This window comes from Callithrix jacchus, chromosome 7, assembly GCF_049354715.1.
Source record: "Callithrix jacchus isolate 240 chromosome 7, calJac240_pri, whole genome shotgun sequence".
NCBI classification, from domain to species: domain Eukaryota; kingdom Metazoa; phylum Chordata; class Mammalia; order Primates; family Cebidae; genus Callithrix; species Callithrix jacchus.
Window position 1 is genome coordinate 39473831 of NC_133508.1, and position 24312 is coordinate 39498142.

At 64.2% G+C, this 24312-nt stretch overlaps 3 protein-coding genes across 7 annotated transcripts; 2 read left to right on the forward strand and 1 right to left on the reverse strand.

The window, feature by feature from the left end:
• Window positions 1–1857: 1857 nt before the first annotated feature.
• On the forward strand, window positions 1858–8143 carry SCNN1D (sodium channel epithelial 1 subunit delta). Its single transcript, XM_054236819.2, has 13 exons — window positions 1858–1962; window positions 4214–4578; window positions 5067–5274; window positions 5519–5718; window positions 5930–6018; window positions 6095–6258; window positions 6361–6459; window positions 6707–6824; window positions 6910–6988; window positions 7070–7127; window positions 7324–7382; window positions 7490–7565; window positions 7676–8143. The coding sequence occupies exons 1-13, from the start codon at window positions 1927–1929 to the stop codon at window positions 7997–7999; spliced, it is 1875 nt and encodes a 624-aa protein (XP_054092794.1). The 5' UTR covers window positions 1858–1926; the 3' UTR covers window positions 8000–8143.
• A 971-nt stretch (window positions 8144–9114) lies between these two features.
• Window positions 9115–23673, reverse strand: ACAP3 (ArfGAP with coiled-coil, ankyrin repeat and PH domains 3). Of its 5 annotated transcripts, XM_035307286.3 has the most exons (24): window positions 23512–23673; window positions 19839–19896; window positions 18997–19116; window positions 18768–18821; window positions 17874–17932; window positions 16338–16521; window positions 16007–16051; window positions 15823–15918; window positions 15675–15749; window positions 15194–15205; window positions 14407–14519; window positions 14272–14323; window positions 13929–14029; window positions 13732–13843; window positions 13125–13333; window positions 12966–13035; window positions 12770–12864; window positions 12492–12694; window positions 12233–12340; window positions 11496–11594; window positions 11184–11410; window positions 10876–10985; window positions 10562–10672; window positions 9115–10398 (listed from the first exon to the last, which is right to left on the reverse strand). In XM_035307286.3, the coding sequence occupies exons 1-24, from the start codon at window positions 23556–23558 to the stop codon at window positions 10251–10253; spliced, it is 2508 nt and encodes an 835-aa protein (XP_035163177.1). In that variant the 5' UTR covers window positions 23559–23673; the 3' UTR covers window positions 9115–10250. The 5 variants fall into 5 exon arrangements, with proteins under 5 accessions (XP_035163177.1, XP_035163179.1, XP_078186149.1 ...); XM_035307288.3 differs by lacking the exon at window positions 11496–11594; XM_078330023.1 differs by lacking the exon at window positions 11496–11594 and having other exon boundaries at window positions 23045–23673.
• LOC128928309 (uncharacterized) lies at window positions 23404–24265 on the forward strand. Its single transcript, XM_054236848.2, has 2 exons — window positions 23404–23914; window positions 24058–24265. Exons 1-2 carry the CDS (start codon window positions 23557–23559, stop codon window positions 24120–24122), a joined length of 423 nt encoding a protein of 140 aa, XP_054092823.2. The 5' UTR covers window positions 23404–23556; the 3' UTR covers window positions 24123–24265.
• The last annotated feature ends 47 nt before the right edge of the window (window positions 24266–24312 follow it).

The window sequence follows — 24312 nt, forward strand, 5'->3', positions numbered from 1 at the left end:
CCCCGCAGGACACAGGCAGTTGAAGCTGCACCCTCCTCCAGCCAGGGCTCCCCTCCCACAGGAAGCCTGGGCCTTGCTCCCTGCAAGTTGCCCTTTGGCTGGCCTGGGCCCCTCTGGCCAGACCTGAGCTCCTTCCCTCTCTGCACCCTGCATCAAGGCTGGGCTCTCCACCAGGCCACTTCCAGGGATGCAGCAAAGCACAAGCCGCTTCCAGCCAAAATTACCGGCAGGCGTCTAGGGTCTTGCCCCTGGCTGCCAAGTAGCCCCCAGGCTGTGGGTGTCCCTCTCCTTGGCAGCAAAGCCATCCAGATGTGGTGGGGGAGATGCCACAGGCCTGTGCTGTGTCCGGGGGCCCTGCCACTGGCCTGTGGGGTCTCCGTAACATCAGCTAGCCCAGTCACGAGAGTGGAGATGTGCCCCAGTCCCATCTGGCACTTGAGGAAATCAGCTCAGAGAGGTTGAGTAACCCGGGAAGGCCACACAGCTGTGACGGGGCTGTGACTTGCACAGGCCCAGGTGACTCCACATGACTTCCCTCTCGGGACATCACCGGTGGCAGCGGCTTCCTTGCAGAACTGGCAGGCAGGTGACCTCACCCTCCTCAGAGCCATGGTCTGCCAAGCCCAGGGACTTAGTACCACTCAGGACAGGGCCTCAGAAATGCAGAGCCCCCCCTTCCGACCTGGGCCTGGCCGGGGTCTGGCCATTCGGGATGGTGAGGCCGCTTGGACATATAGGGTCCCACAATAGAGACAGGGATGGGGCATCTCAGGGGACAGGGACAGCTGCCTTCCCCACATGACTGGACTGGGGCTGGAGACATCAGCCTAGGACACTAACTTGGACTCAGGGCAGCATGTGGTCTTAGCGTGCGTGGGGTCTTAGCATGTGGTGAATCCCCTTCATGTGTGCTGGCATTTTGGTGTGTGTGGTGTGGGTGTGGACTGAAAGTGTGCTGTGCCCTTAGCATGTGGCATGTCATCTCAGCGTGTGACATGTCATCTCAGCATGTGGCACGTCATCTCAGAGTGTGGCACGTCATCTCAGAGTGCGGCATGTCATCTCAGCACATGACGTGTCATCTCAGCGTGTGACATGTCATCTCAGCACGTGACGCGTCATCTCAGCACGTGATGTGTCATCTCTGTGACATGTCATCTCAGCGTGACGTGTCACCTCAGTGTGTGACAGGTCACCTCAGCATGTGGCGTGTCATCTCAGCACATGACCCGTCATCTCAGTGTGACGTGTCATCTCAGCTTGTGACATGTCATCTCAGTGTGTGGTGTGGTTGGTGGTGGCCGTAGTGTCCAGCAGTGAGGACGAGCCCCTGCACCCACTCAGAGGAGCAGGTGCCGTCTCCACACCCAGGCCCATGGTGGTTCCCATGCTAGCACCTGTCCCAAAGGCTGGGTGGCTGGTCCTGAGAGATGCATGGGTCTGGGAGCTGAGGTCCCCACCCAGTGTCCATCAGCCACACACTCCTGTGGTCAGAGCTACAGGAGGGGAGCAGGAAGGGAAGGGAGGGAGTGCTAGGAGTCCATGACAGCCCAGGATCTGAGTTCCAGGAGCCAGCAGAGAAAGATGTGGCTTCCCAGGGGGTCTCAGCCCCACACTGCCCTCCTCTCCATAAGCTGCCACCCCTTACTCTCAGCCAGGGTCAGGACCCCAGGCCTCCCCTGCAAGGCTCAGGATGGGAAATCCTCACCCGGCAGAGGGATGGGCATCTCTGTCCCCCAGGAATTCCCCTTCTGGGTCTGGAGCAGGTGTGGCTGCCCTGGCCGGGCCCTCCCCTGCCTGCAGCATGGCCCCACGCCCAGTGGCCTGTGTTAAATAGGAGGCTGCCCCACCGGCCTCAGGCTGCATCCTGCTCCAGAGCTGCCAGCCACCCCTGCAGTGGCTGAGCTCGGCAGCTCAGGTGGGAGAATGGAAGTAGCCGCACAGGGGGGCTCCCACCTCAAGGTACTGTGGGTGGGGCTGAGGGAGTGGGGGCTCCTGCCTCAAGGTACTGGGGGCATTGGGGGGTTAGGAGCTCCTCGAGGAACCGTGGGAGTGTTGGGAGGGTTCCTGCCTGGAGGTACCATGGAGGGGGTGTTGGGGTGGGTGGGGGCTTCCGCCTAGAGGAAACATGGGGGTTTGGGAGGGTTCCCACCTTGAGGTACAGTGGAGGGGGTGGTTGGGGTGGGTGGGGGTTCCTGCCTGGAGGAACTGTGGGGAGTGTTGGGGTCGGGGGGGCTCCTGCCTTGAGGAACCAGGAGCTGGGTGGGGGGTCTCCTTCCCATGCCTGGCCCCATGTGCCACCAGGAACAAGGCCACTTTGTGGCCATGGGACAGGTCATCCCTGAGGGCCTCCTTATCCTGAAAGGGACTGGTCCCATTGGGGCACATAGTGTGTGCTAGACAGACCCCTGAAGAACACAGCAGATACCACACCTGTCAAGGCGCCACATGCCCCACAGGATGTCCACATGTGAACACGTGTTGGCCACACAGCTCGGCACAGAGCCAGACGGTGCGGGGTGGAGAGGCCAGTGATCCTATCTCACACATCCACACACGCAAACACAAATGCACGCACGCAGGATGCAGGCAGGAGGGCACACAGCCCACGCAGGGTGGGGTCTGGCTCCTCACTGAACGGGGTCCAGGACTTGCTGAATCTCAGAAACCCTGGGGGCCCTGACTGGCCCCCTAGACCCCTCTCCAGAGCTCCTGCTTCTCCTGGCCTGGCAGCCCCAGCTGGGGGGAAGGGGCTGTCCCGTCTGTGCAGCAGGTAGAGTGGAAATGAGTCCAAAAGACCCTTCTTTTTTTTTTTTTTTTTTTTTTTGAGACAGAGTTTCGATCTTGTTACCCAGACTGGAGTGCAATGGTGCGATCTCGGCTCACCGCAACCTCCGCCTCCTGGTTCAGGCAATTCTGTCTCAGCCTCCTGAGTAGCTGGGATTACAGGCACGTGCCACCACGCCCAGCTAATTTTTTGTATTTTTAGTAGAGACAGGGTTTCACCATATTGACCAGGATGGTCTCGATCTCTTGACCTTGTGATCCACCCGCCTTGGCCTCCCAAAGTGCTGGGATTACAGGCTTGAGCCACTGCACCTGGCCTAGAAAGACCCTTCTGACCATACCTGTAACCCCAGCACTTTTGGGGGCTGAGGTGGGCGGATCATGAAATGATAGAAAATTTTAGTAGAAAATTTTGTATTTTTCTACTAAAAATACAAAAATTAGCCAGGCATGGTTGTGGGTGCCTGTTATCCCAGCTACTCAGGAGGCTGAGGCAGGAGAATTGCTTGAACCTGAGAGGCGGAGGTTGCAGTGAGCTGAGATTGTGCCATTGCGCTCCAGCCTGGGTAAAGAGCAAGACTCCATCTCACGGGGAAGAGAAACAACGAAAGACACTTTGAGCCTCAGTCTCCCTGCACCGTGCATTGAGGCTCAGCCCAGCCGTGGGGACTCGGGGCGAGTGGGGCCCTGTGCCTGGTGGTAGAACTCCTGGCCTGGCTGCCTGGAGGCATGTGAGGCCCACACACCTGCGGGGAGCCGCCCTCACCTGGTGTCCCCTGGCCCCGAGGTTCTGGCTCGCTCCAGCACCTCCCCAGAGTACCTCAGAGCGGGCTGGGCAGTGGGCCAGGCTGAAGTGCAGCAGGCTACCTGGGCATGGGAGGCCTCACTGAAGCAGACCAAGACAGGACACGTGAAATGCGGCGGGAGCCAGTGCAGTGGGAATCAGAGCACGTCTGCCGCCTGTGCCCCCTTCCCGTGCTGGCTGCGGGCACTGGACCCTGGGCCTGGCCTGGGAACCCACAGCTGGGCTCATGGATACACCACAATCCCTACCTCTTCTGTGGGTCACCTGGCCTGTGGCTCCCTAGAGGCCCCGCCGCCTGGAGGGACGCCAGCACAGACCCACCCAGCACAAGGCTGCCCGCAGACTGGGCCAGGCAGGGCCTGGACACCCTGTTCCCTGAGTCCTGCTGCCCCCGCCACCCAGACTCAGCTCCAAGGCCACACTGAGATGTGCCGGGGTGGGCGCTGAGTGTCTGGGGAGAAGCAGGGGTGCAGTGTGGGAGCACCCAGAGGGGCCTATCAGAGCGTCAGAGCAGGCGGGGCCAGGCACTGGGGGCTGAGGGACATGACAGGCTCGGGCGGGGGGTGGGGCAGCCTGGGTGGCTGCAGGCTGTGCCCTGCTGAGGCCGCTCTTTGCATGCAGCCTGGAGCACAGACACCCCCTGGGCCTGGGCCATCATCACTGCCAACGCCACCACCCGAGGAAGGGCACGAGGAGGGGCACCAGGAGGGGCTGGTGGAGCTGCCCGCCTCGTTCCGGGAGCTGTTCACCTTCTTCTGCACCAATGCCACCATCCATGGCGCCATCCGCCTGGTCTGCTCCAGTGGGAACCGCCTCAAGACGATGTCCTGGGCGCTGCTGTTCCTGGGTGCCCTGGTAGCGCTGTGCTGGCAGCTCGGGCTCCTCTTCCAGCACCACTGGCTCCGCCCGGTCCTCATGGCCATCTCTGTGCACTCGGAGCGAAAGCTGCTCCCCCTGGTCACCCTGTGCAACGGGAACCCACGCCGGTGAGGGCTGGGGCTGTCAGCGGGAGGCAGCCACCCCAGCTCCTGTGGCCTGTGACCATCTCTGACTGAAGCCCTGCTGGCTCACATAGCCCAGTCACCATGACCTCACCTCCCCAAACCTCTGTGCCCAGCCAGGACCTCTCAGACCGCCGAGGAGGGGACTTGGTGTGATCAGTGCCACCCTAGAAGGACACCCAGGCCCTCAGGAGCCTGGGAGGGGAGGTGGGGGAGGCTGAGGCTTTCCGGGAGGGAAGATGGGAGGCCCCGTGAGCGTGTGAGGCTCCCGGGCAACCTCACCAGCAGCCACTGCCTCCAACTCCAGCTCCACGTCCAGCTCACCCTGCTGGACGTCCTGAGTGGGGAGGCGCTGCTGTCGGGCGGCACACACTGGAATGCTGGGGCCACACAGCAGCCGTCAGCCAGTGATCTGGGTGACCAGTGTGGGCCCCCTGGGCCGGCAGCTCTGACTCCTTGGCCCTGCTTTCCAGGCCGAGTCCAGTACTCCACCATCTGGAGGTGCTGGACGAGTTCGCCCAGGAGAACATCCACTCCTTGTACAAGGTCAACTTCAGCAGAGGGAGAGACACCCTCGCTGCCACCATTTCCCGCCTTGATCCCCGCTTCCACCTGGACAGGGAGATCCGTCTGCAGAGGCTGAGCCACTTGGGCAGCCGAATCAGAGTAGGGTTCAGACTGGTGAGTGTCCCAGCCAGGGCCTGTAGCCATCAGGGCCTCAAGCTGGGAGCGCTTCCCTGGACTGCTGGTGCAGGGCTGCAGCCTCAAGTGGGAAGTGCACCCAGGGCTGCTGAAGCCTGAGTGGGGAGCGCATCCCAGGCCGCTGGTGCACTGAGTGGAGAGCGCACCTCAGGTTGCTGGAGCCTGAGTCGGAAGCACACCCCAGGCTGTGGCCACAGAATCGACCTCCCCTCCCTTCCTCCAGTGCAACAGCACGGGCAGTGACTGCTTCTACCGCAGCTACTCGTCAGGCGTGGCGGCCATTCGGGACTGGTACCACTTCCACTATATGGACATTCTTGCCCTGCTGCCTGTGGCGTGGGAGGACAGCCACGGGAGCCACAGGAGCCATGATGGCCACTTTGTCCTTTCCTGCAGTTACGACAACAAGGACTGCCAGGACCGGTGAGTGTAGCAGAAGGGGGCCACTCCCTCCTTCCCACCCCGCACAGCATGGCCACACCCCTGGGGTCCCTCTGGCTGAATGCTGGGAGCTGCCCAAGGCTGGCCACGAGCAGCTTTCTGCAGAGACAGGGCAGGCCATGGCCTCTCAGGCGGTGCATGATGGGTGGCGGGTGGCTGGCATTCAGGGTCTGAGCTTGGCTTCACATTCCAGGCAGTTCCGGACCTTCCACCACCCCACCCATGGCAGCTGCTACACCATTGATGGCATCTGGACAGCCCAGCACCCCGGCATCACCCACGGTGAGTGCCAGTCCATGGCCGATGTTGGGGCAGGTGTGCAGGTCAGGTGGCCTCACACCAGCCCTTGGCCTCCCAGGAATTGGCCTCGTCCTCAGAGTTGAGCAGCAGGCCCACCTCCCCTTGCTGTCCACACAAGCTGGCATCAAGGTCATGGTCCACAGCCACAACCACATGCCCTTCCTGGAGCACCACAGCTTCAGCATCCGGCCAGGGACAGAGACCACCATCAGCATCCGAGAGGTGCACTGGCCTCTGAAGCCTGGCCTCCAGCCCAGCTTGGGCTTTGGGGGGTGGGGGCAGGGCCTCAGGGCAGGACCCCTGGAACTGAAGTGTCTCTCCCAGGACGAGGTGCACCGGCTCGGGGACCCTTACGGCCACTGCACTGCAGGTGGGGAGGGCGTGGAGGTGCAACTGCTGCACAACGCCTCCTACACCAGGCAGGTGAGGCTGGGCTGGTGGGATGCACTGTTGCAGGGCATGGGGGAGACTGGGGTCCCGGAGGATCCCGGAGGAGGCAGTCTCCATGGAGGCTCCCGCTCTGTCCCCCGTGTCCCGGCTCTGTTCCCCATCTCCACTCCATCCCACGTCCCTGCTATGCCCCCGCTCTCCACTCCATCCCACGTCCCGGCTCTGTGCCCCATCTCTGCTTCCTCCCCCAATGTCCCCGCTCCAACCTCTGTGTCCCCAGGCCTGCCTGATGTCCTGCTTCCAGCAGCAGATGGTGGAGACCTGCTCCTGCGGTTACTACCTGTACCCGCTGCCGGCTGGGGCTGAGCACTGCAGCTCAGCCCGTCACCCTGCCTGGGGTGAGTCCTGCCCATGGCCTCCCACACTGCCAGCCACGAGGGGAGGTCATGGTGAGCCTCACATGTGCCTGTGATTCTCCCCCAGGGCACTGCTTCTACCGCCTCTACCAGGACTTGGAGACCCACCAGCTCCCCTGTGCCTCCCGCTGCCCCAGGCCCTGCAGGTGAGAGGGGGCTGTTGGTGTCAGGGCCAGGGGTCCCTGCTCCAGGGAGTGTGGCAGGTGACACCCGGCTGTTTCTCCCAGGGAATCTGCATTCAAGGTCTCTGCTGGGACCTCCAGGTGGCCTTCCGCCAAGTCGGCTGTAAGTCCGCAAAGAGCCCAAAGGGGTGGGGTGATGGTGTGGACAGCCAGGCAGGCCCCACAGAGCGAACCCAAGACAAGGAGGACCAGGCCGACCCAGCCTATGCCCCGTGGTCTCTGCCCCCACATCCACCCATGGTGCCAGGATAGCCGGGGGCATGGGGGAGCCGTGGCCACAGCAAACCTTCCATGTGCAGGACTGGACTCTGGCTGCACTTGGTGAGCAGGGACTGCCACGTCAGAGCCACGGGCAGAGGTGGGTGCACCTCACCCTACAAGGGGGCATCCCAGCCTCTCTCCCCTTGCACCACCCCCCATCATGAAGGTCTGGGCCAGCACCCTCACACCTCTATCCCACCCCAGGAGCAACCTGGCCAAAATGAACATTGTCTACCAGGAGCTCAACTACCGCTCAGTGGAGGAAGCGCCCCTGTACTCGGTGAGCCTTGCCCCCGGCCTGGGCCAGGATAGGGCAGAGCCAGTGGCTGGCCCCAAACAGAAGGGGCACAGGGGCCCAGGCCCACCCCTAACGCTCCCACCCCCCTGCAGGTGCCGCAGCTGCTCTCCGCCATGGGCAGCCTCTGCAGTCTGTGGTTTGGGGCCTCTGTCCTCTCCCTCCTGGAGCTCCTAGAGCTGCTGTTGGATGCTTCGGCCCTCACCCTGCTGCTGGGTGGCCGAAGACTCCGCAAGGCGTGGTTCTCCTGGCCAAGGGCCCGCCCTGCCTCGGGGCTGTCTAACATCAAGCTAGAAGCCAGCCAGATGCCCACACCTGCAGGTGGGACGTCAGCCATCCAGGGCCTAGCGGGCCTCATCTCCCATGGATGGTGCTTCACAGGCTCTGGCAAGAGTCTCAACCAAAGAGAGCTGGGCTAGGCCCCAGCCCCTTGAGACCCAACACCTGAACGGCCCCGCCAGGGCTCTCTCATCTCTTAGCCTGGTCCTCGGAGCTGTGGCGGAAACAGGCTGCCTGGCTGCCCAGACCAGCGGCTAGAGCAGCACACGTGGCCCGTGGGCAGGCAGGCGCCGGACATGTCAGGGCCTCCGACCAACCACCCACCCTGCTTGGGTTGGGTCTCCAGGAGGCCCAGGGCAGAGGGGGGTTTCCCATGTGCACGAGTGCAGCTGGAGGTACTGACGTGCAGTGGTGCACCCGTGTGCATGTCTGTGTTTCTGCGTGTCCAAATGTCTGACGCACCTACCGGTCTGCCTGTGTGTCCACACATCTGACGCGCCTGTGTGCATGTCTGTCTCTGAATGTCCACGTCTGATGCGCCCGTGTGCGTCTGTGTCTCTGCATGTCCACGTCTGACGCACCTACGTTTGTGTCCACATGTCTGATGCACCCATGTGCATGTCTGTCTCTGCGTGTCCACACGTCTGGCGTGCCCATCTCTGTGTCCACACATCTGACATGCCCGTGTGCGTGTCTGTGTCTGCCTGTCCACACGTCTGATGTGCCCATGTGCGTGTGTCAGGTGTTGCCACCTCAGCCACAGCTTCTGTGGAGGCAGAAGGCAGGGGGCGCCCAAGGACACACACGGTGGCTCGGGCTGCTCTGAAATAAAGCTGCTGACTGCACCTGGTGGCCAGTGTGTGCCTGTGCGCCTCTCCAGCAACCCCGTGCCAGGGAAACTGAAACCCTGACCGCACCTGTGGCCGCAGCAGCCACCCTGGGCAGAGGGCCCGGGACAGGAGCAGCCCCAGCCTGGCCTCACTGGTTCACATCCACCCCTCTTCCCACCAGGGAATGCAGTCTAGGACACAGAAGGGTAGAAGAGCAAGACAATGTGGGCCAGGGGTGTCAGGAGCCAGATTTTGTCAAAACCCCCAGGCTCCCATCAGACAGACCCCCTGGGACCTGTGGGAGTCTGACTTGCATCCCTTTGGGTGAAGGGCCGGCCGGCTCAGGACCGCCCCTCAGGGAGGGCAGGGCACGCAGAACCTCCCCAGAGACAGAGCAGAGCGAGGCACTGGAGCCAAGGAGCAGGTGCTGGGTGAAGCGGTTTATTCACAGCGAGGTGGGGGAGACCCACTCAGCAGGGGCCCTGGGCAGGAGGCAGGGCCAAGCTCACGCAGGGAGGGGCAAGAGTCAATTCTGTTCTTCAGGGTCACAGGCAGCAGGCAAGGGAGTTGGGGGTCCAGGCCCAGCACCCACTGTGCCCTCATGGAGCCTCCCCAGGGCAGCATTGCATAGTGACCAGCCAACCGGCCTTAACCTGACATGGGCGGAGTTGGGGAAGCTCCGCCTCCCTGCACCTCTCCGGGGAAGGGGTGCGTGAAGGCATTGGCAACCCCTGCAAAATGAGCTGAGGGACCCCTGGACCCAAGGGTGAGGCTGGCCAGGGGCAGGGCTGGGGCTGAGGTGTCCTCAAGAGTCCACAGACAAAAGACGCAAGACAGACAAGGTCTGTAGAAAACCCCCTCGATCCGATACAAAGAACTAAGATTTTCTGGGTGGAAAGTGGCAAAGTGGCTTTATGCACAGGCTCTAGGTGAGTACCGGGAGAAAGGGCCTCCAGAGGAGGCAGGGACGTGCTGGGGCAGTCTGGCACGAGGACCTTCATGGCCAGCCACGTGACCTTGGGACGCCTGCGTCCAGCCAGGGCTGAGGACCTAGGCCAGAGCCCCTCTGCCCAGCACCCGTGACACCAGCCTGAATGCTGGGGTCACTAAGTGAGGTACTCGTTGGTTCCCTGGATTGGCCACCCCTTCTGCCCTGGGAGGGGCTCTGGGGTATGCAGGAGGGACCCAGCTAGCAGGTCAGTGTTCTGGGCAGAAGTGGGGCACTAAGTGACAGGCCCTGAGGACAGGGGACACAGGTGACACGGGCCTCAAGAGTGGCTTGTGACATGAGCAACCCAGGCCTCCGAAAAGGGGTGACCTGAAGACAGAGGTTCCCCAGGTGGGGTCAGGGGCACCCGACAATGCAACACCCCCAGGGAAACGTGAAGCTCCAAGAGACTCAGTGCTGGGGCTTCGCCCTCCTCCTGGGAGAGCGGGGCCCGAAGCACCCCGGCACTGGGTCTGTGGGGCATTGGCCCGCGGGACACAGGCAAGGCCGCAGCCAGGTGGGCGCGGGGGGCTTCGGGCCGGGCGGGGCGGCAACTGCCCGGCCTGCCCGGTCCTAGCTCTCCTCCAGGTGGAGGCTGATGAACTCCTGGATGCACCTGCGGAACTGGAGCTCCGTGGGGCTGCTGCCTGCCAGGGCGCCTGGGGGGCCGGGGACAGCCTCGGCCTCCCGCATTTCCTCAGCCATGCGAGCCAGACGGAGCCTGCGGGGAGGTGCAGGGTGAAACGGCCCCGCCCTGGAAGCCCCGCCCCCGGAAGCCCACCCCGCCCTGAAGGCACCGCACCGGAAGCCCGCCCCACAGGCCCAGCTCCCCGAATCCCCGCCCACCCCCTGAAGCTCCGCCCCGAGGGCCCGTCCTCACTCACAGCGTCACGATGTCGGCATTGGCCGCCTGCACCGCGATGGCCAACGGGTCACGCTGCTCTTGGTCCAGTGCGTGCTGGTCCGCGCCCCGCTTCAGGAACAGGCAGACCTGGCTGAGGGGCGAAGGCAGAGGGGCGCGTCGCGGCTTACGCGGAGAGGGCGAAGCGTGGGCGGTCGAGGGGCGTGTCTGGGGACGGGGCGTGTGTGCTCGTAGGGCGGGGCGTACGCGCTCGCGGGCGCGGCTTGAGTGGGGAGGGCGGGGTGTGCGCCATCGCGGGGGGACGTGTCCGGGCGGGGCGGGAGCTGCGCGCCTCACCCTGTGCGGCCCAGCAGCGTGGCGTGGTGCAGCGGTGCCCGGCCCCGGCTGTCTCTTTGGTTCACGTCCGCTCCGTTTTGCAGCAGGAACTCACAGACAATCAAGGAGCCCTGGGGAGCTGGAGCTACTCAGACGGAGCCGTGATACCGGCCCCTCGCAGCGCCTCTGCACCCCGACCCCGGCCTTGGGCGCCCCAGCCGGGACCGAACCTGGTCCCCACGGCGGACAGGCGGCCCTCGTGTGGGAGCCACAGAAGATGCAAACGCGAGTGTGCACCTGTGTCCGCGCAGTGCCCGTGCCTTGCTCACCCCTAGCACGGCCTGCACCAGCGTCGTCTTGCCCTCGTTCTCTGCGTCCGCCCAGTTGACCTCAGCCCCGTGGGCCAGCGCCGCTGCCAGTGCGGGAAGGTCGCGGGCCCGCGCCGCACGGTGTGCCAAGAGCCCCGGGTGCAGCTCGCGCACGTCCGCCAGGCCCCAGGCCTCGGCCTCAGCGTCCCCATCCGCCTCGCCGCTGGACTCCTCCGACTCCACGCCCTCTGTGGGGAGGGGGCGGTAAGGGAAGGCGACCTCCCTGGGGCTGCCCCAGGGCTGGGCAGGGGCCAAGGGCAAGGCGCCACCCACCCTCCTCAGTGACGCTGTCCACCACGGAACCCGCGCCAAAAGCCAGGACATCTGAGCTGCCATCTGAACTGCCCCCAAGGCCACTGTCGCTGCTCAGACCTGCAGATCCACAGGGAAGGTAGTCCTGAGTGTGGGAGGCTGGACTCCACCCAGAACCCAGCAAGGCTGGAACCCCATTCACCCTCCAGGGGCCACCCCTAGGGACAAGACTGGCTCCCACCCGGGGTTGGGAGGAGCCAGCTGCAGGCTAGGAGCAAAGAATAAAAAAACCAAGTAACAGCTCAAAGGCACCAGGGGTAGCTCCCAAAGCCCAGGCCCACCGGGAAGCCCGCCCCTCCTGCTCGCCACTCAGGTGGTCTCACTGGAGCTCACCCAGCATTCTCTGCAGTGTGCCCCCAGCCCTGTCTGTGGCTGGCCCAGGCTGAAAGGTCTCCACCCAACTGCCGGGCAGCATGGCCTCAGAAGGGCCCCAGGCTGAGGGCCAGCCAGCAGCACCTTCTGCTGCCCAGCACCCCAGGGCCACCCGCTCCATGCCCACACTGGGCACACACAGCTCACATGCACATTTGCACAGCTCACCCCCGACAGGGCCTCAGTCTCCAGCTCTGTGGCCAGGAGGCCCCCCACCCATCCAGATGCTGCTCCATTCCCCAGCAAGGGCCGTCCACGCCTAGGCACCCTCCAGGCTAGCCTCCCTGGCCCTGCCCTGCCACCTGGCTGGCCCACCCCACACTTACTGCGAGGGCCAGCCCCCGCGGCCCCTGCGTCGAAGTAGGAGAAGAGGGAGTCCAGCTCGTCAGGGCAGAAGAGAGAGTCCCGGCGGAACCTGTGCTCCAGGGTGCCCACTGCAGGGGCAGCCATGTGCTCAGAGCGGGGAATGGGCAAATTGGGGCAGGGAACCCCAGCTCACCCACAGAGTCCCTGCCCAGCACCTCAACAGAGTCCATCCCCCACTGAAGCAAGCCCCTCCCAGCCCTGTGGGGCACAGCCTCCCACCTGAGGACAGAGCGGCCACACAGGGCAGGGCGGGCTCAAGCCGGACCTTGCGGCGGGCAGCAGGGGCGCGGGGAGAGCTATGGGGCCGCAGGCACTTCTGCGCCCTCCAGCGTCTTGGGGCCTCCCGGGCTGGCACCACAGGTGCCTTCCGCAGAAATTTCTTTTCCACGTATTTGTCCTTGATCCAGGCCTCCTTGTCCTGCCTGGACCAGGGGTAAACATGAGGCTATGCCCCCAGGCTGGGACTCCCCGATGATCTGGACTGCACCCCACCTCACCGGGGGCTGCTGGCGCTGGGCTTCCTGCTGCCTGTGCCCTCAAACTGGGCCTCGTAGATCTGGTTCACAGTGCTGTTTCCAAGCTCACACATCAGCTGGTGGGAGACAGGGTGAGCGGGCATCAGTGCAAACCTGCAGATCCCAGCTCCCGTCCCCACAAAGGGGGTCCCATGGCCTTCAGGAGTCCCACGCCCACCTTTAGAAGCTCTGGCTCCCACGAGTCCAGTGTCAGGGACCGGACCTTGGAGCAGTGGACACCCAGGCTCCTAGAGGGCAGAGGCAGGGATGAGTCAGGACGAGGCAAAGCCCCCAGCCCGCCCAACCCTCCATCCCAGCCCAACCCTCAGGGACCCACCTGTGGATGCCCGAGCATTCGATGCAGAGCAGCACACCCAGGTTGATGCTAGCCCAGCGGGGGTCTGGCTGGCCGCAGTCACCACACTGGCTGTTGCCAGCCACGCTCTGCACGCGCTGCAGCACACTCTCACCCTTCACGCTGCGCTCCCGAGGGTCGGTGGCGGAGTCGATGCTGCTCGTGGACGGGGATGCTGTGCGGTCCAGCCTCTGAGGGATGGGGTGGGGCTGCTCGGTCCCACAAGGGGCCATCGTGGTTCCCCCAGCAGCGCCCCTCCCCAGCCGGAAGTGCCAGCGCAGGCCAGGGCCCTCCCCGCCAGCACACATCTCCACAAGCACATGCATACCCTCCCACGGGCAGAGACTGCGCATACACACATGCACACCCACACTGCACAGGCAGCACACTGCCCACAGGAGCCATCCACGATGGCAGGCATGTGAATGGGCATGGGCAGAGGCCATCTGCAGTGGCACGCAGGCGTGTGCACCAGCAGGGGTGGGGCAGGAGCCATCTGCGGTGGCAGGCGTGTGCACAGGCATGGGGCGGGGCCATCCATGGTGGCATGCAGGTGGATGGGCATGAGGCAGAGCGCCGAGGGCCACACCTCGCTGTAGCAGCTGTCGGGGCTCTCTCGGTAGGCAGAGGCGATACTGGCCTGCACAGCCTGCACCCAGGCCTGCCTCAGCTTCTCGGAGTCGGCCTGCAGCATGCAGCTCCTGCAGGTTGGTGGGGGGAGCAGGCGTCAACTCCAGTGGGCAGGCGCGCCCCCCACGGCCCCCTCCCCGGGCTAGGCCTCCTCACTTGGTGGGTGACACGACCTCGAAGCAGAACCTGCGCTCAATGTCCTCACAGGGCTTCACGGAGCACAGGCGGAGGTCATCCACAACCACGGTCAGCGCGTCCTGTAGGCAGCACTGCTGTGGCCCCTGCCCTCAGCCCCTACCCCAGCCCAGACTGCCCCCTTCCTGCTTTGCCTTAGAGACCGGGGGCCAAGCGCCCAAGCCCCATCTCCAGCTCTCTGCTCCCTGACTGTTCAGCCTCCGGTGTCCACTGGTGCTCCAGCCCCATGCCAACCCCAACTGACCAGTCTGCCCTGTGGCCCAGGTGGGGCGTCCAGCCATCAGGGCCCAGGCCCAGGGCATACCTTGAGCTTCTTCTGGTAGACCAGCTGGCTGTTCTGAATGGAGAACCAGCGCCTAGGTGGGTGGGGGGACTCAGGGAGTCAGGCAGAGCCACCCCAGGACTGCTGTGACTCCTGCCCCCCAGGAAGGCCCCTCACCGGTTCCAGGTCTTGAAGGCGTTGCTGGCCCTCTTGAAGAGGTAGCCCTCCATCACCACCCCACTGGGCGCATCCACGTCAAATTCCACTTTTGACTCATCGTAGGAGAAGTCCTGGGGGGATGGAGCCCTCCCCCTGAGCACCCACCCTGGCGGATCCTGCTACTCTCTAGGCTTCCTTGGAGCACAGGCTGGGGTTGGGTCCTTGTCTGAGGCTGCCACAAGGCCTTGGGCCACACACTCAGGCGGGAGACCTTGGTTCACCAAAGCTACTTCCTGACCTCAGCCAGGCCCACAGCCCTGAAACCTGTGGGCAGACCCCTCATGTTCACAGCTGGGGGCCTGAAAGTGCCAGCCCCACCCCAGCCCTGCAGGGACAAGTAGGCTGCGATCAGGAAGGAAACTGCCCCCCGCCCTCTGCATCCTAAGTGCCCCATTCATGTGGCCAGCTGGGCAGACAGAGCCCCATTCAGGAGACCTGGGAGCCACTGAGGGCCCTGTGTGTCCCGCCGTCTGGCAAGCCAGGGCAGTGGAGGGGAGGCGAGGCCACCTGCTCCCCAGGCCTCATGGGGCGGAAAGGGACAGCTGCATGGGGGATGTGGGGATCTGGCCAGAACCAGCCCCTCTCACAGCACAGGCAACTGCGGAGTGCAATTAGGCGGGCAGGAGGTGTCCTTGGTGCTGAAGCCCACCCCCACCCCACCCCCTGGCAGGGGAGGGAAAGGCACTGCTTCATCTGGTCTCCCTCGCCCCAGGCCACACCCCGCCCAGGCCCAGTACTCACTCACCTGCAGTAGTGTCTGAAGGGCCGGAGCAGGAGGGGGTGGGGAGAGAGCCTGTGAGTGACAGCTGCCCCCAACTCCTGGCGACTGGCGGACCCGTCCCAAACTCCCGAGGGGCTCTCTTTTATCCCAAAATAGCCATTCCTGCCTGCAGCCAACCTCTGACCTGGGTGGTTGCCGGGGCTGCTGTCCCGCAGGCAAGCAAAGGTCCCACAAGGGGCCGATGACTGAGGCCAAAGGGGTGACCACATTCTCAAAGGAAGGAGATGCAGGTCCCAGCTGCAGCCCAGCAGAGACCCCACCCACACATGCCGCTCCACTGCACACATCAAAGGGCAGCAGCCTCTGTGCCCTAGAGAGGGTATGGGCAGGGCCAGTGGGAGACAGGCTGGGAGGACAAGGCAGGGAGTGTGTGCCCAGGCTTGGGGTGAGGACGAAAGGGCCTCCCCGGCACCCAGAGTGCAGGGAGCCCGCTGTGCGGCCTCACCCGCTGCTGGATCGCGGCATGCTTTCGTTCCATCTCACGCTTTTCCACCGCAGAGTCAATCACCAGCTGGTCCAGCTGTTGGGGGCCACATTAGGGAAGGCCATGGAGGCCCCACCCCCACCCCAGCCCTGCCCCTCCAAAGGCTCACCTCGGCCGCCAGCTTCTTCATGTAGGGGTCCAGCTGGTGCAGGAGGCTGTGGCCCTGCTGGAAGAAGCTGGACTGGGCGTGCATGAAGGACAGCATCTGCGGGGGCAGCACAGGTGAGGCCGGAGCACACCCACTCCAGCCGCACCCAGCAGCCTGTGCTCATGGGCAGCCCCCACGCACTCACAGAGTCCAGGATCTCAAACTTCTTCTTGGCCTGCAGGACATTGATCTGCCAGAGGGGAAGCCCACAGGTGAAACCTCGAGGCTGAGGCAGCCCCAGCCCTGCACTTTGCTGCAGAGTCCACCTGAGCTGCTTGTGGTTCCCTGAGACCCCCAGGCCGTCCTCAGCTCCCAGCCCTGCGCTAGCCTCATCCTCCCATGTCCAGAGGTCCCACCCGTGGGCAAAGCAGGAATGTCACTCCTGCTCAAATCCCTCCAGTCCTGCTGTACGAGGTCTCCAAGGCCTCCATTCGCTACAGCTGGTCCCCACCCCCCGCCCCATTTCTGGAGCTGACCTGGAGCACGTAGTCCAGTGCCAGGTGTCGGAAGCACTTCCTGGTGAGGGTAAGGGCCCCGGTAGCTTCTTCCACCTCGTGGGGCCGATGCCTTGGGGCCTGGGCGTTCCTCACCAGGGACAGCTCCAGGTCCTCCCGCACCTTGTCAAACTGCTTCTTTGTCTCCTTGAACTTTCTCACATCCCTGGAGGCCAAGTGCCAGGTGGGGTCAGAGGTCAGGGAGGGGCACCTGCTAGATTCTGCAGTCGCCCACGTGGGTTTTTTTTTTTTTTTTTGAGATGGAGTTTTGCTCTTGTTGCCCAGGCTGGAGTGCAATGGCCCAATCTCAGCTCACCACAACCTCCGCCTCCTGGGTTCTAGCGATCCTCCTGCCTCAGCCTCCCAAGTAGCTGGGATTACAGGCATATGTCACCATGCCTGGCTAATTTTGTATTTTTAGTAGAAACCAAGTTTCTCCATGTTGGTCAAGCTGGTCTTGAACTCCTGACCTCAGTTGGTCCACCCACCTCAGCCTCCCAAAGTGCTAGGATTACAGGCGTGAGCCACTGCTGTGCCCCACCTCTTTTTTTAAATTAATTATTTTTTAATTGCATTTTAGGTTTTGGGGTACATATGAAGAACATGCAGGATTGCTGCACAGGTACACACATGGCAGTGTGGTTTGCTGCCTTCCTCCCCATTTCTCTGTCGCCCAGGCTGAAGTGCAGTGGCACAATCATGGCTCACTGCAGCATCTACCTCCCTAGCTCAAGCAATCCTCCCACCTCAGCCTCCCAAGTAGCTGAGGCTACAGGTGTGTGCCACCATGCCTGGCTAAGTTTTGGTTCTTGGGGTTTTCTTTTTGAGATGGAGTCTCTCTCTGTCACCCAGGCTGGAGTACAGTGGCACGATCATGGCTCACTGCTGCCTCCGCCTTCTGGGCTCAAGTGATCCTCCCACCTCAGCCTTCTGAGTAACTGGGACTACAGGCATGTACCACCAAGCTCAGCTAATATTTTTTATTTTTTGTAGAAATGGGGGCCCTCATTAGATTGCTCAGGTTGGTCTCCTGAGCATACTCTGGCATACTCTGGCCTCGGCCTCCCAAATACTGGGATTACAGGTGTAAGCCACCACGCCCAGCCCCATCCTCCTCCACTCCAGGCCCTTTCTCTGCTCCTGGGCACAGCCTCCCTTCCTCACCCACTGCCCCTCCCATCTGCTCCAGGCCTCCCCAGCCCTCCCCACCTCACTCTCAGGATCTGTCCAGCCCAGACACCACCCATGCCCAGATGCCAGAACCGCAAACCCAGCGTGGACTGGACATCTCCACTGTGGGGCTGGACCCCCACCCACACATGCAGGGTGTGGGGCCCCCGTACTCCACCAGCTGTCTGCCTCTGAGCCTTCTGCCTCTCGGAACCTCAGCGCAGCCTGGAGGCCTGGGGCCAGGGTGCCTCCGTTCCAGCCCAGACCTCCTTCTCCTCCAAGGGAGGGAGCATAGCCTCAGTGTTCTTCCCCAGCCCTGGGGGCCCTGAGGGCCTGGGAGCCACTCACTCTTTGACAAAGTTGTGGAGCTGCTGCCGCACGGACCTCTGGGCCTGGTCAAACAGGATCTAGGGGCAAGGGAGGGCAGAGATCCTTGGGGTCAGTCCCCAAAGGGCCCCAGAGAGAAGGTCTCTTCCTCGCCAGCAGAGGGCACTGCCCCAGGCCCAGACACGGGTGGGTCCCACCCAGCAGGGCCAGCCTTGGGGTCAGGGGAGCAGTCCCAGGCCTGAGTTGGCACCCAGTGGCGGCAGCTGTGGCCCCGCCCCTCTGCCCCACCTGGGCCCTCATGTGGCCCACACAGCTCGGGGCACTCGGCACAGCCTGAGCCCCACTGCTTCCTGGTTCTAGGTGGCCGCCCTGGGGTGCCCATCCCTGCAGCAGGGAGCACTGGGTCAGAGCCGGGAGCACCCAGGGCTGGGCCTGGGGATCCAGATCCTGGGCTCCAAATCAGAGCCCTGTGTAGAGGGCCACGCACGACCTGGAGCAAAGGGGCGGCGGAGCCCTCCTGCTGGGTTTACCTCAAGACCTCCCCTGTGGGGTAGGGCCCCTCTTCAGTCTTCGGCTCAGGCTCCCAGGCCTCAGCCCCACATCTCACAGACTGTCCTGTGTCCATCCACGCCAGTGCTGGCGTCCCCGGGGGCCACCCAGACCCAAATGGCAGCCAGGCCAGCCTGGGACGAGAGCCGGGCCCAGTTGAGGGAACCCTGGGGTCAAGTGTAACCCTTGCCTGGGACACAGCAGAGCCCCAGGGCTGTTCCCCACCCCACACTGACTCAAAAACCTGGACGCCCCCCACCCCAGACTGGAGGAGCAGAAATGTGGCCTCCCAGCGAGCCCATGAAGCTCCGTTCCAGGCTGGGCAGGGCCCGCAGGTGGCCAGGAGGCTGGGCAGGCCAGGCTCACCATGTGGTAGTTCACCACCTCCTGCAGGCTGTCACCAAACCTCTGCAGACATTCCTGGAGGAGCAGATGGGGACCTGTGCTGAGATGGCAATTCTGGCCCAGGCCACCCAACCATACCCTCCAAGCCCCCTCCCAAACGGCGCAGACACCAGCCTGCCCCCTCGAGGGTCTGCTTTACTCGGTCTCTCCCCTACCCCACCTTGAGGTCAGAGGTCAGTCAGCCCCTCACCGAGATGACAGTGTCGCCCTGGCACTGCTGGGACAGCTCTCGGACGCCGCTCACAAACAGCCTGCTGGTGCTGACGTAGGCCTTGCCAGCCTCTACCATGCCGCTGCACAGCTTCACCAGCTGCGGGCAAGCAGAGTGTAGTGAGTATGGTGGGCACTGGTGCCTACACTCGCCACCACACAAGGCCAGCCTCACAGGCGGGGAGAGCTCCCAGGGTGGGCTCCACTCAGGCTGTCGGCACCCAGGACTCAGTGCTGCACAGCCCAGCTCCCAGCTGCTGCTCAGGCTTCTCACACTTGGGCCTGCCTGGGGCTGGGAGGCTGGTCTGGGGGGAGGGGGTGGGGCCACCAGGGCCTCTCTCAGCTGTAAGGGACCAGGAGCCAAGCAAAGAACCCAGAGCCAGCAGGACCAGCCTGCATGGGGCTCATGGACAAGCCTCCTCATTCCCAGCTCCACAACCTGTTGCCCTCTCCTTTCTCCGCCCCAGCCCCAGCCCAGAGACACCAAGACTGTGCCCACACAGCAGCTGTTCCCACATCCCCAGCCCAGCAGCCAGCAGAAGGGACAGGCAGTCACCGTGGGTTGGGGACTCATCACGCCCCAGCCCCTCCTGGTTGGGATGAGACTCAGGGTCAGCCACAGATGTGGGTGTGGTATATGCACCCTGGAACACACCTACTAAGACACACAGGCCAGGTCCTGGAGCGCCAGAGTGTGCTCCACATATGGGGGGTGTGGCTTAATAAGGCCAGAAGGCCAGTCCTGCCCTGCGGCGATCCCAAGTCTGGCTGGGCATGGGGCACAGAGCAGTCCTGGACACACGAGCTCCAGGCCCCCCTCACCTTGTCCAGTTTGGCCTCAATCTCCACCACGTCCGTCTCCACCTCATCGATGGTCGCCCTGAGGCAAGAACGGGGCTGGCTGGGGTCACCTGCAGCCTTGGCCCCCTCGGGGTCAGGCTTGGCTTCACCCCCTCTTTAGACCACCCTGAGGGGCTCCGCCATGGGAAGTGGCTTTCAGGAAATGGGCTGGGAGATGCAGGTGTCTGCCTGCTTCCCGGGGCAGGACTGGGACGCCCATCCAGCACACTTTCCCCACCCTAGACAGAAACAGGCGGATGGGCCTGACTTGCACTGCTGTGCCCTTGGGGCAGAAGGTTGGACCAGCCTCAACCAGGACAGCAGCTGCTGGGAGTCCCTCAGGGATGATGTGCACCAAGGGCTGTGCCAGCCTTGCCAGCTCCTCCTCTAGGAGCTCAGAGTTGACCCTGGACCCATCTGGACCCCCCAGCCCTGCGGTCCCTGTCCCTCACCCCTCTGTACTCCTGCAGCCCACCCAGGCCTGGTGCCCGTGCACCGTAGGACGGGGTGGAGGCAGCAGGGTGGCTGCTCTTGGTCCTGGCAGCGCCAGATGGCCTCAGACCAGCTGAGGAAAGACACCCCCAGCTCCCCCAACCTCACAACTGCAAAGCGGTGCAGTCCAGAAAGAGGGGTGGGCTGTCCTCCTCAGAGCCACTCCCATCAGAACAGCCAGACAGTGGGGCTGCCTGGGGAAAGAAGAGTTAAGCCATGACATCACCAGAGATGCCTCAGCGGGAGAATCCCCGGAAGAAGGGAGGCAGAAGGATTGGCACGTGACCACCCCCCTCCGGGAGCAGGAAACAGGGAAACAGGGCCAGGATCCCGGGAGCCGAGCACTCCATACAATCAGCTCAGCTGGCCGGCCGGGCCATCTGGCCTCCTGGGGATTGGGCACCACAGGGCTCGGCCTGGGGCCAGGATGCTCCAGTCCTGGTTCGCAGGACTCCAGGGACAGGTCTAGGGCAGGGGTTAGGCAGCAGAAGCCATCGGGGCCCACGGTGCTTCACCCCTTGCTGCCAAGTGTCCCAGGCCTGTGGGGAGGAGCCTTCAGGTTGCACAGGGCGTGTCCTCAATTAGGAGCTGGGGCCTCGGGCGCCAGGCTGCCCCAGCCAGGGACCTAGAAGGGTCCCAACCACACCAGCAGGACACCAGGTCCTCTCTGAGCAGCCCTCACCTGTTCCCAAGGAGCTAAAAGGACTCTGAGTCCCAAAGCAGGAGGCAACGGAGGGAAGCTAGCTGTGGTACCTGCTGACCACCACGGCCCAGCCTGCAGCTCCCTGGAGTCCCACCTCTACCTCAGCTTCTCCCCTCCCCTGGAGGATCCCATAACCCAGAAGAAAGCATCGCCCGGGAGAATGCGGCAGAGAGAGCCACACCCCAGGATTTGCAGCCACCCCTGAGCCTGGCTGGATGCAGACAGCTGCATCCAAAGCTGCTGCCCTTGGGCCAGGGGTACCTGTGTCCCTGGAGAGCTGGAAAGAGGAAGCTGTACCCTGGAGCTCACAGTCATGCTCATGGGGACAGGGTGGACATTAGCAGAAGCCCTGAGGGCTGTACCCACTGCTGGAAGCCCCTGAGCTCTCCCATCCTCAGCCCTGGGCACCTAGGCCTCCTCTACTGTGCTCAGCCCAGGCTTCCTCAGCAGCTTGGAGGTTGGGGAGGAGGGTGAGTCTGCCCCCATCTTCGAAGTCGTGACTCAGCGCCTGAAGCCCCACCCAGGGGAGGGGCATGCTGAACAGAGGCCGGGCGGTTCCCCTAGGCAGGCTCCGCTGTCCCCCTGCCCACCCACTGTGCCCGGGCTGCCAGTAGGCCCTCCCTCCAAACCAGGAGGGTGCAGGCAGGGTCCCCCTTTCCAGGGTGGGGGTGACCCCAGGCTTCTCGCCCACCCTGCCCGGCCTCCCAGCCCTGTGGAAGGCCAGGAAGCTCAAGTTACACCCTCAGGGGCCCTTGAGAATGGGCATTCAGGAGACCGCCAGGTCAGCCTCCGGGAGCCCCTCAAACCCCAGTTAAATCACAGCATAACCGCAAAACTCACTGGGCCAGGCTTCTGCGGCCCAAGACCAGCATCCAGTCCAGTCCGTGCCCGGTGGGGGTGAGGCAGTTTCCCATGACAGCCCACCTGCAAAAGCCTGGCCAGCCGCCCTGCAGCACCTACTGCAGCTCCAAAGGCCCCATAACCAGCTCCTGTAACCTGCTCTCACAGCACCCCCACCTGACCGGGCAAGAGCAGCACAGCCCCTCTGTGTCGGGGGGGAGGTCCATTAGGCTTTTGAGAGAGGAGGCAGGGAGAAGGTGGGTGCTTCAGCCAGGGCCCAGCCCCCAGCAGGGAGGCCATTTCACGTCTCCCCACAGCAGCCTGGGTCCTCAAGGCAGGATCATGGGGTGCCTGAGTAGTTCAACCCCTTTCCCTGGTCAGCAATGGAAGATAGGAGAGCAAAGGGCAGCCCCAGTTCCTCTGCCCAGGGCCAGGGACCACGCTTCTGGCTGGCCTCGAGCCTCCCACTCCAAAGCTCCTGAGGCCTCATGGTGAGGGCTCCAGGGATGCTGAAGCTCCCCATGCTCCACACACAGGCTGACTTGCCAGCAGGTCCCAAGAGACCCAGGGCACGCACGCACATGCACACACACACGACCAAGCACGCATGTGCAAACACGTTGATGCACAAACATGCCTGCACAGTGGTACCACACATACAAGTGTGTCTAATGAGAGTGCACACACACCGACACACCCCGTGGTGGCACACGCGTGTACAAGCTGACGTGTGTCTGTTGGTGACGTGGCTAACAGTACGTGAACCCACACAGAAGTGGCGCGTGCACACGCCTGCGTGCATCCAGCGGTAGGCTACATGCAGGCACCACGCACAGCCCAGTGGCACAGCTCGCCCCCACGTGCTGTGCAAGGCCTGGCGCCCCAACGGAGGCGCACAGAGGGGCAGAGCTCACAAGGGCGCGCCCTGCACAAGCATGTGCAGAGGTGGGGGCCACACGCAGGTGTGCACCTGAGGATGGACAAAGGCTTCCTTGCCTCTGTTGTCACTGGCCAAATGTCCACCAAGCGAGGCTGAGGCACCCTTGTGCACACGTCTGCAAACCCTTGTTCCCGCAGGTGTGCACGCCTGCACTCCAGGAATGATGGAAAACCCTCAGACTTGGGTGGACACGGCTCCTGCCCCCCACCTCACCTTCCCGACGCTCTTCTCAGCCCCTCCTCTCCAGGCCCCTGGGCCATTCAAACCACTTCAAGCTTCCACGCAGCCTGTCCCAGGCCTTAAACGCGGCTCCAACTGCCTGTCCCCCACGCGCTGCTCTGGACACAAGATCGAAGCACAGACCAGGGGCCAACGCCCCCATGGGCCCAGACGACCCCGGCCAGAGCTGGACCGCAGAACCCGGGAGGGGCTCACCTCCGCGGAGGTGCAGACACAAAGCGGGGGCGGACGGTCCCGGGGTGGCCGCACAGGGGCGCCTTTTGTTCCGGCCCCCGGGGCATGGCGGGGCGGGGCCGCCGCTTTGTCCGAGGCGGGTCCTCCAGCCCCTCCCCGGAGACCGCGGCCCAGCCCGGAGCTGACCTCCCCAGCCCGCCGCCGGGCACAAAGGCGGCAGCGACGCCCCCCGCCCGCGCTAAGCCCCGCGGCCCCCGGTGGCGCACCTGAAGCGCGGAGAGTCCTTGACGCACTCCTCGAACTCCACGGTCATGGTTGCGGCGGCCGCGGCGCTCACTGGCACGAGGACCGAGGCGCCGAGCGGCAGCCGCGCCGGCCCGGCCCGCTCGTCCCGCCCGCGCCGCCTCGGCGCCCGCCGGCCCGGGAATGAGGCCGCCGCGCCTCGCCCCGCCCCGCCTGTCACTGCCGGGGAGCGTCGCCAAAGTCCGCCGCCCGCGCGCGCCGCCCGCTGTCACCGCCGAGGAGCGTCACCAACGTCCGCCGCCCGCGCGCGCCGTTCGCTGTCACCGCCGGGGAGCGTCGCCAAAGTCCGCCGCCCGCGCGCGCCGCCTGACGTCACCGCCGGGGAGCGTCGCCAAACGCCCCTCGCAGCGTCTACGGACCACCCGGGTGCGGAAGTGAGGCGGGGACCGCACCATTCGACTTCGGGGAGGGTCCGCCGGGCCGTGGGGCGCGGGGAGGGCGCGGACCCCGCCCGCTCCAGCCATCCTGGCCGTTGCGCAACTCAGGGCGTTTGCAAAAACCACCTCTAGGAGGACTTGGCCGCAACGCGGCAAACGAGCGCGCTCGGGGAGTGTGGGCTGCGGCGAATGCATGAGCGAGTGAACGAACGCACGCCCGCGGGATCCCGAGGTCACCACGTAGTTGCGAGCGCGCCTCCGGGGGCGCCGCGGTAGCGGTAAAGCCCCTGCGTTCGGCGGCGGGCGGGCACTTTGCAACCGCTCCCTAAGCCCGGCCCCGCCTCCGCTCCCCGCCCCAGCCCGCCGTGGCGCGCGGCCGGGGCGGGG

What these genes read in the sequence shown, in the direction of transcription:
- SCNN1D (XM_054236819.2), top strand. Translation starts at nt 1,927, where the DNA reads ATGGAAGTAGCCGCACAGGGGGGCTCCCACCTCAAG. An exon ending in TCAGAGTAGGGTTCAGACTG is followed by an intron (nt 5,275 to 5,518) that starts GTGAGTGTCCCA and finishes CCCTTCCTCCAG; the next exon opens with TGCAACAGCACGGGCAGTGA. An exon ending in GGCCTTCCGCCAAGTCGGCT is followed by an intron (nt 7,128 to 7,323) that starts GTAAGTCCGCAA and finishes TTCCATGTGCAG; the next exon opens with GACTGGACTCTGGCTGCACT.
- LOC128928309 (XM_054236848.2), top strand. Translation starts at nt 23,557, where the DNA reads ATGGTTGCGGCGGCCGCGGCGCTCACTGGCACGAGGACCGAGGCGCCG. An exon ending in AGCGTCTACGGACCACCCGG is followed by an intron (nt 23,915 to 24,057) that starts GTGCGGAAGTGA and finishes AACCACCTCTAG; the next exon opens with GAGGACTTGGCCGCAACGCG.
- ACAP3 (XM_035307286.3), bottom strand. Translation starts at nt 23,558, where the DNA reads ATGACCGTGGAGTTCGAGGAGTGCGTCAAGGACTCTCCGCGCTTCAG. An exon ending in AGGTGGTGAACTACCACATG is followed by an intron (nt 17,933 to 18,767) that starts GTGAGCCTGGCC and finishes CCTTGCCCCTAG; the next exon opens with ATCCTGTTTGACCAGGCCCA. An exon ending in ACGCTGCTGGGCCGCACAGG is followed by an intron (nt 10,673 to 10,875) that starts GTGAGGCGCGCA and finishes TTCGCCCCTCAG; the next exon opens with CCAGGTCTGCCTGTTCCTGA.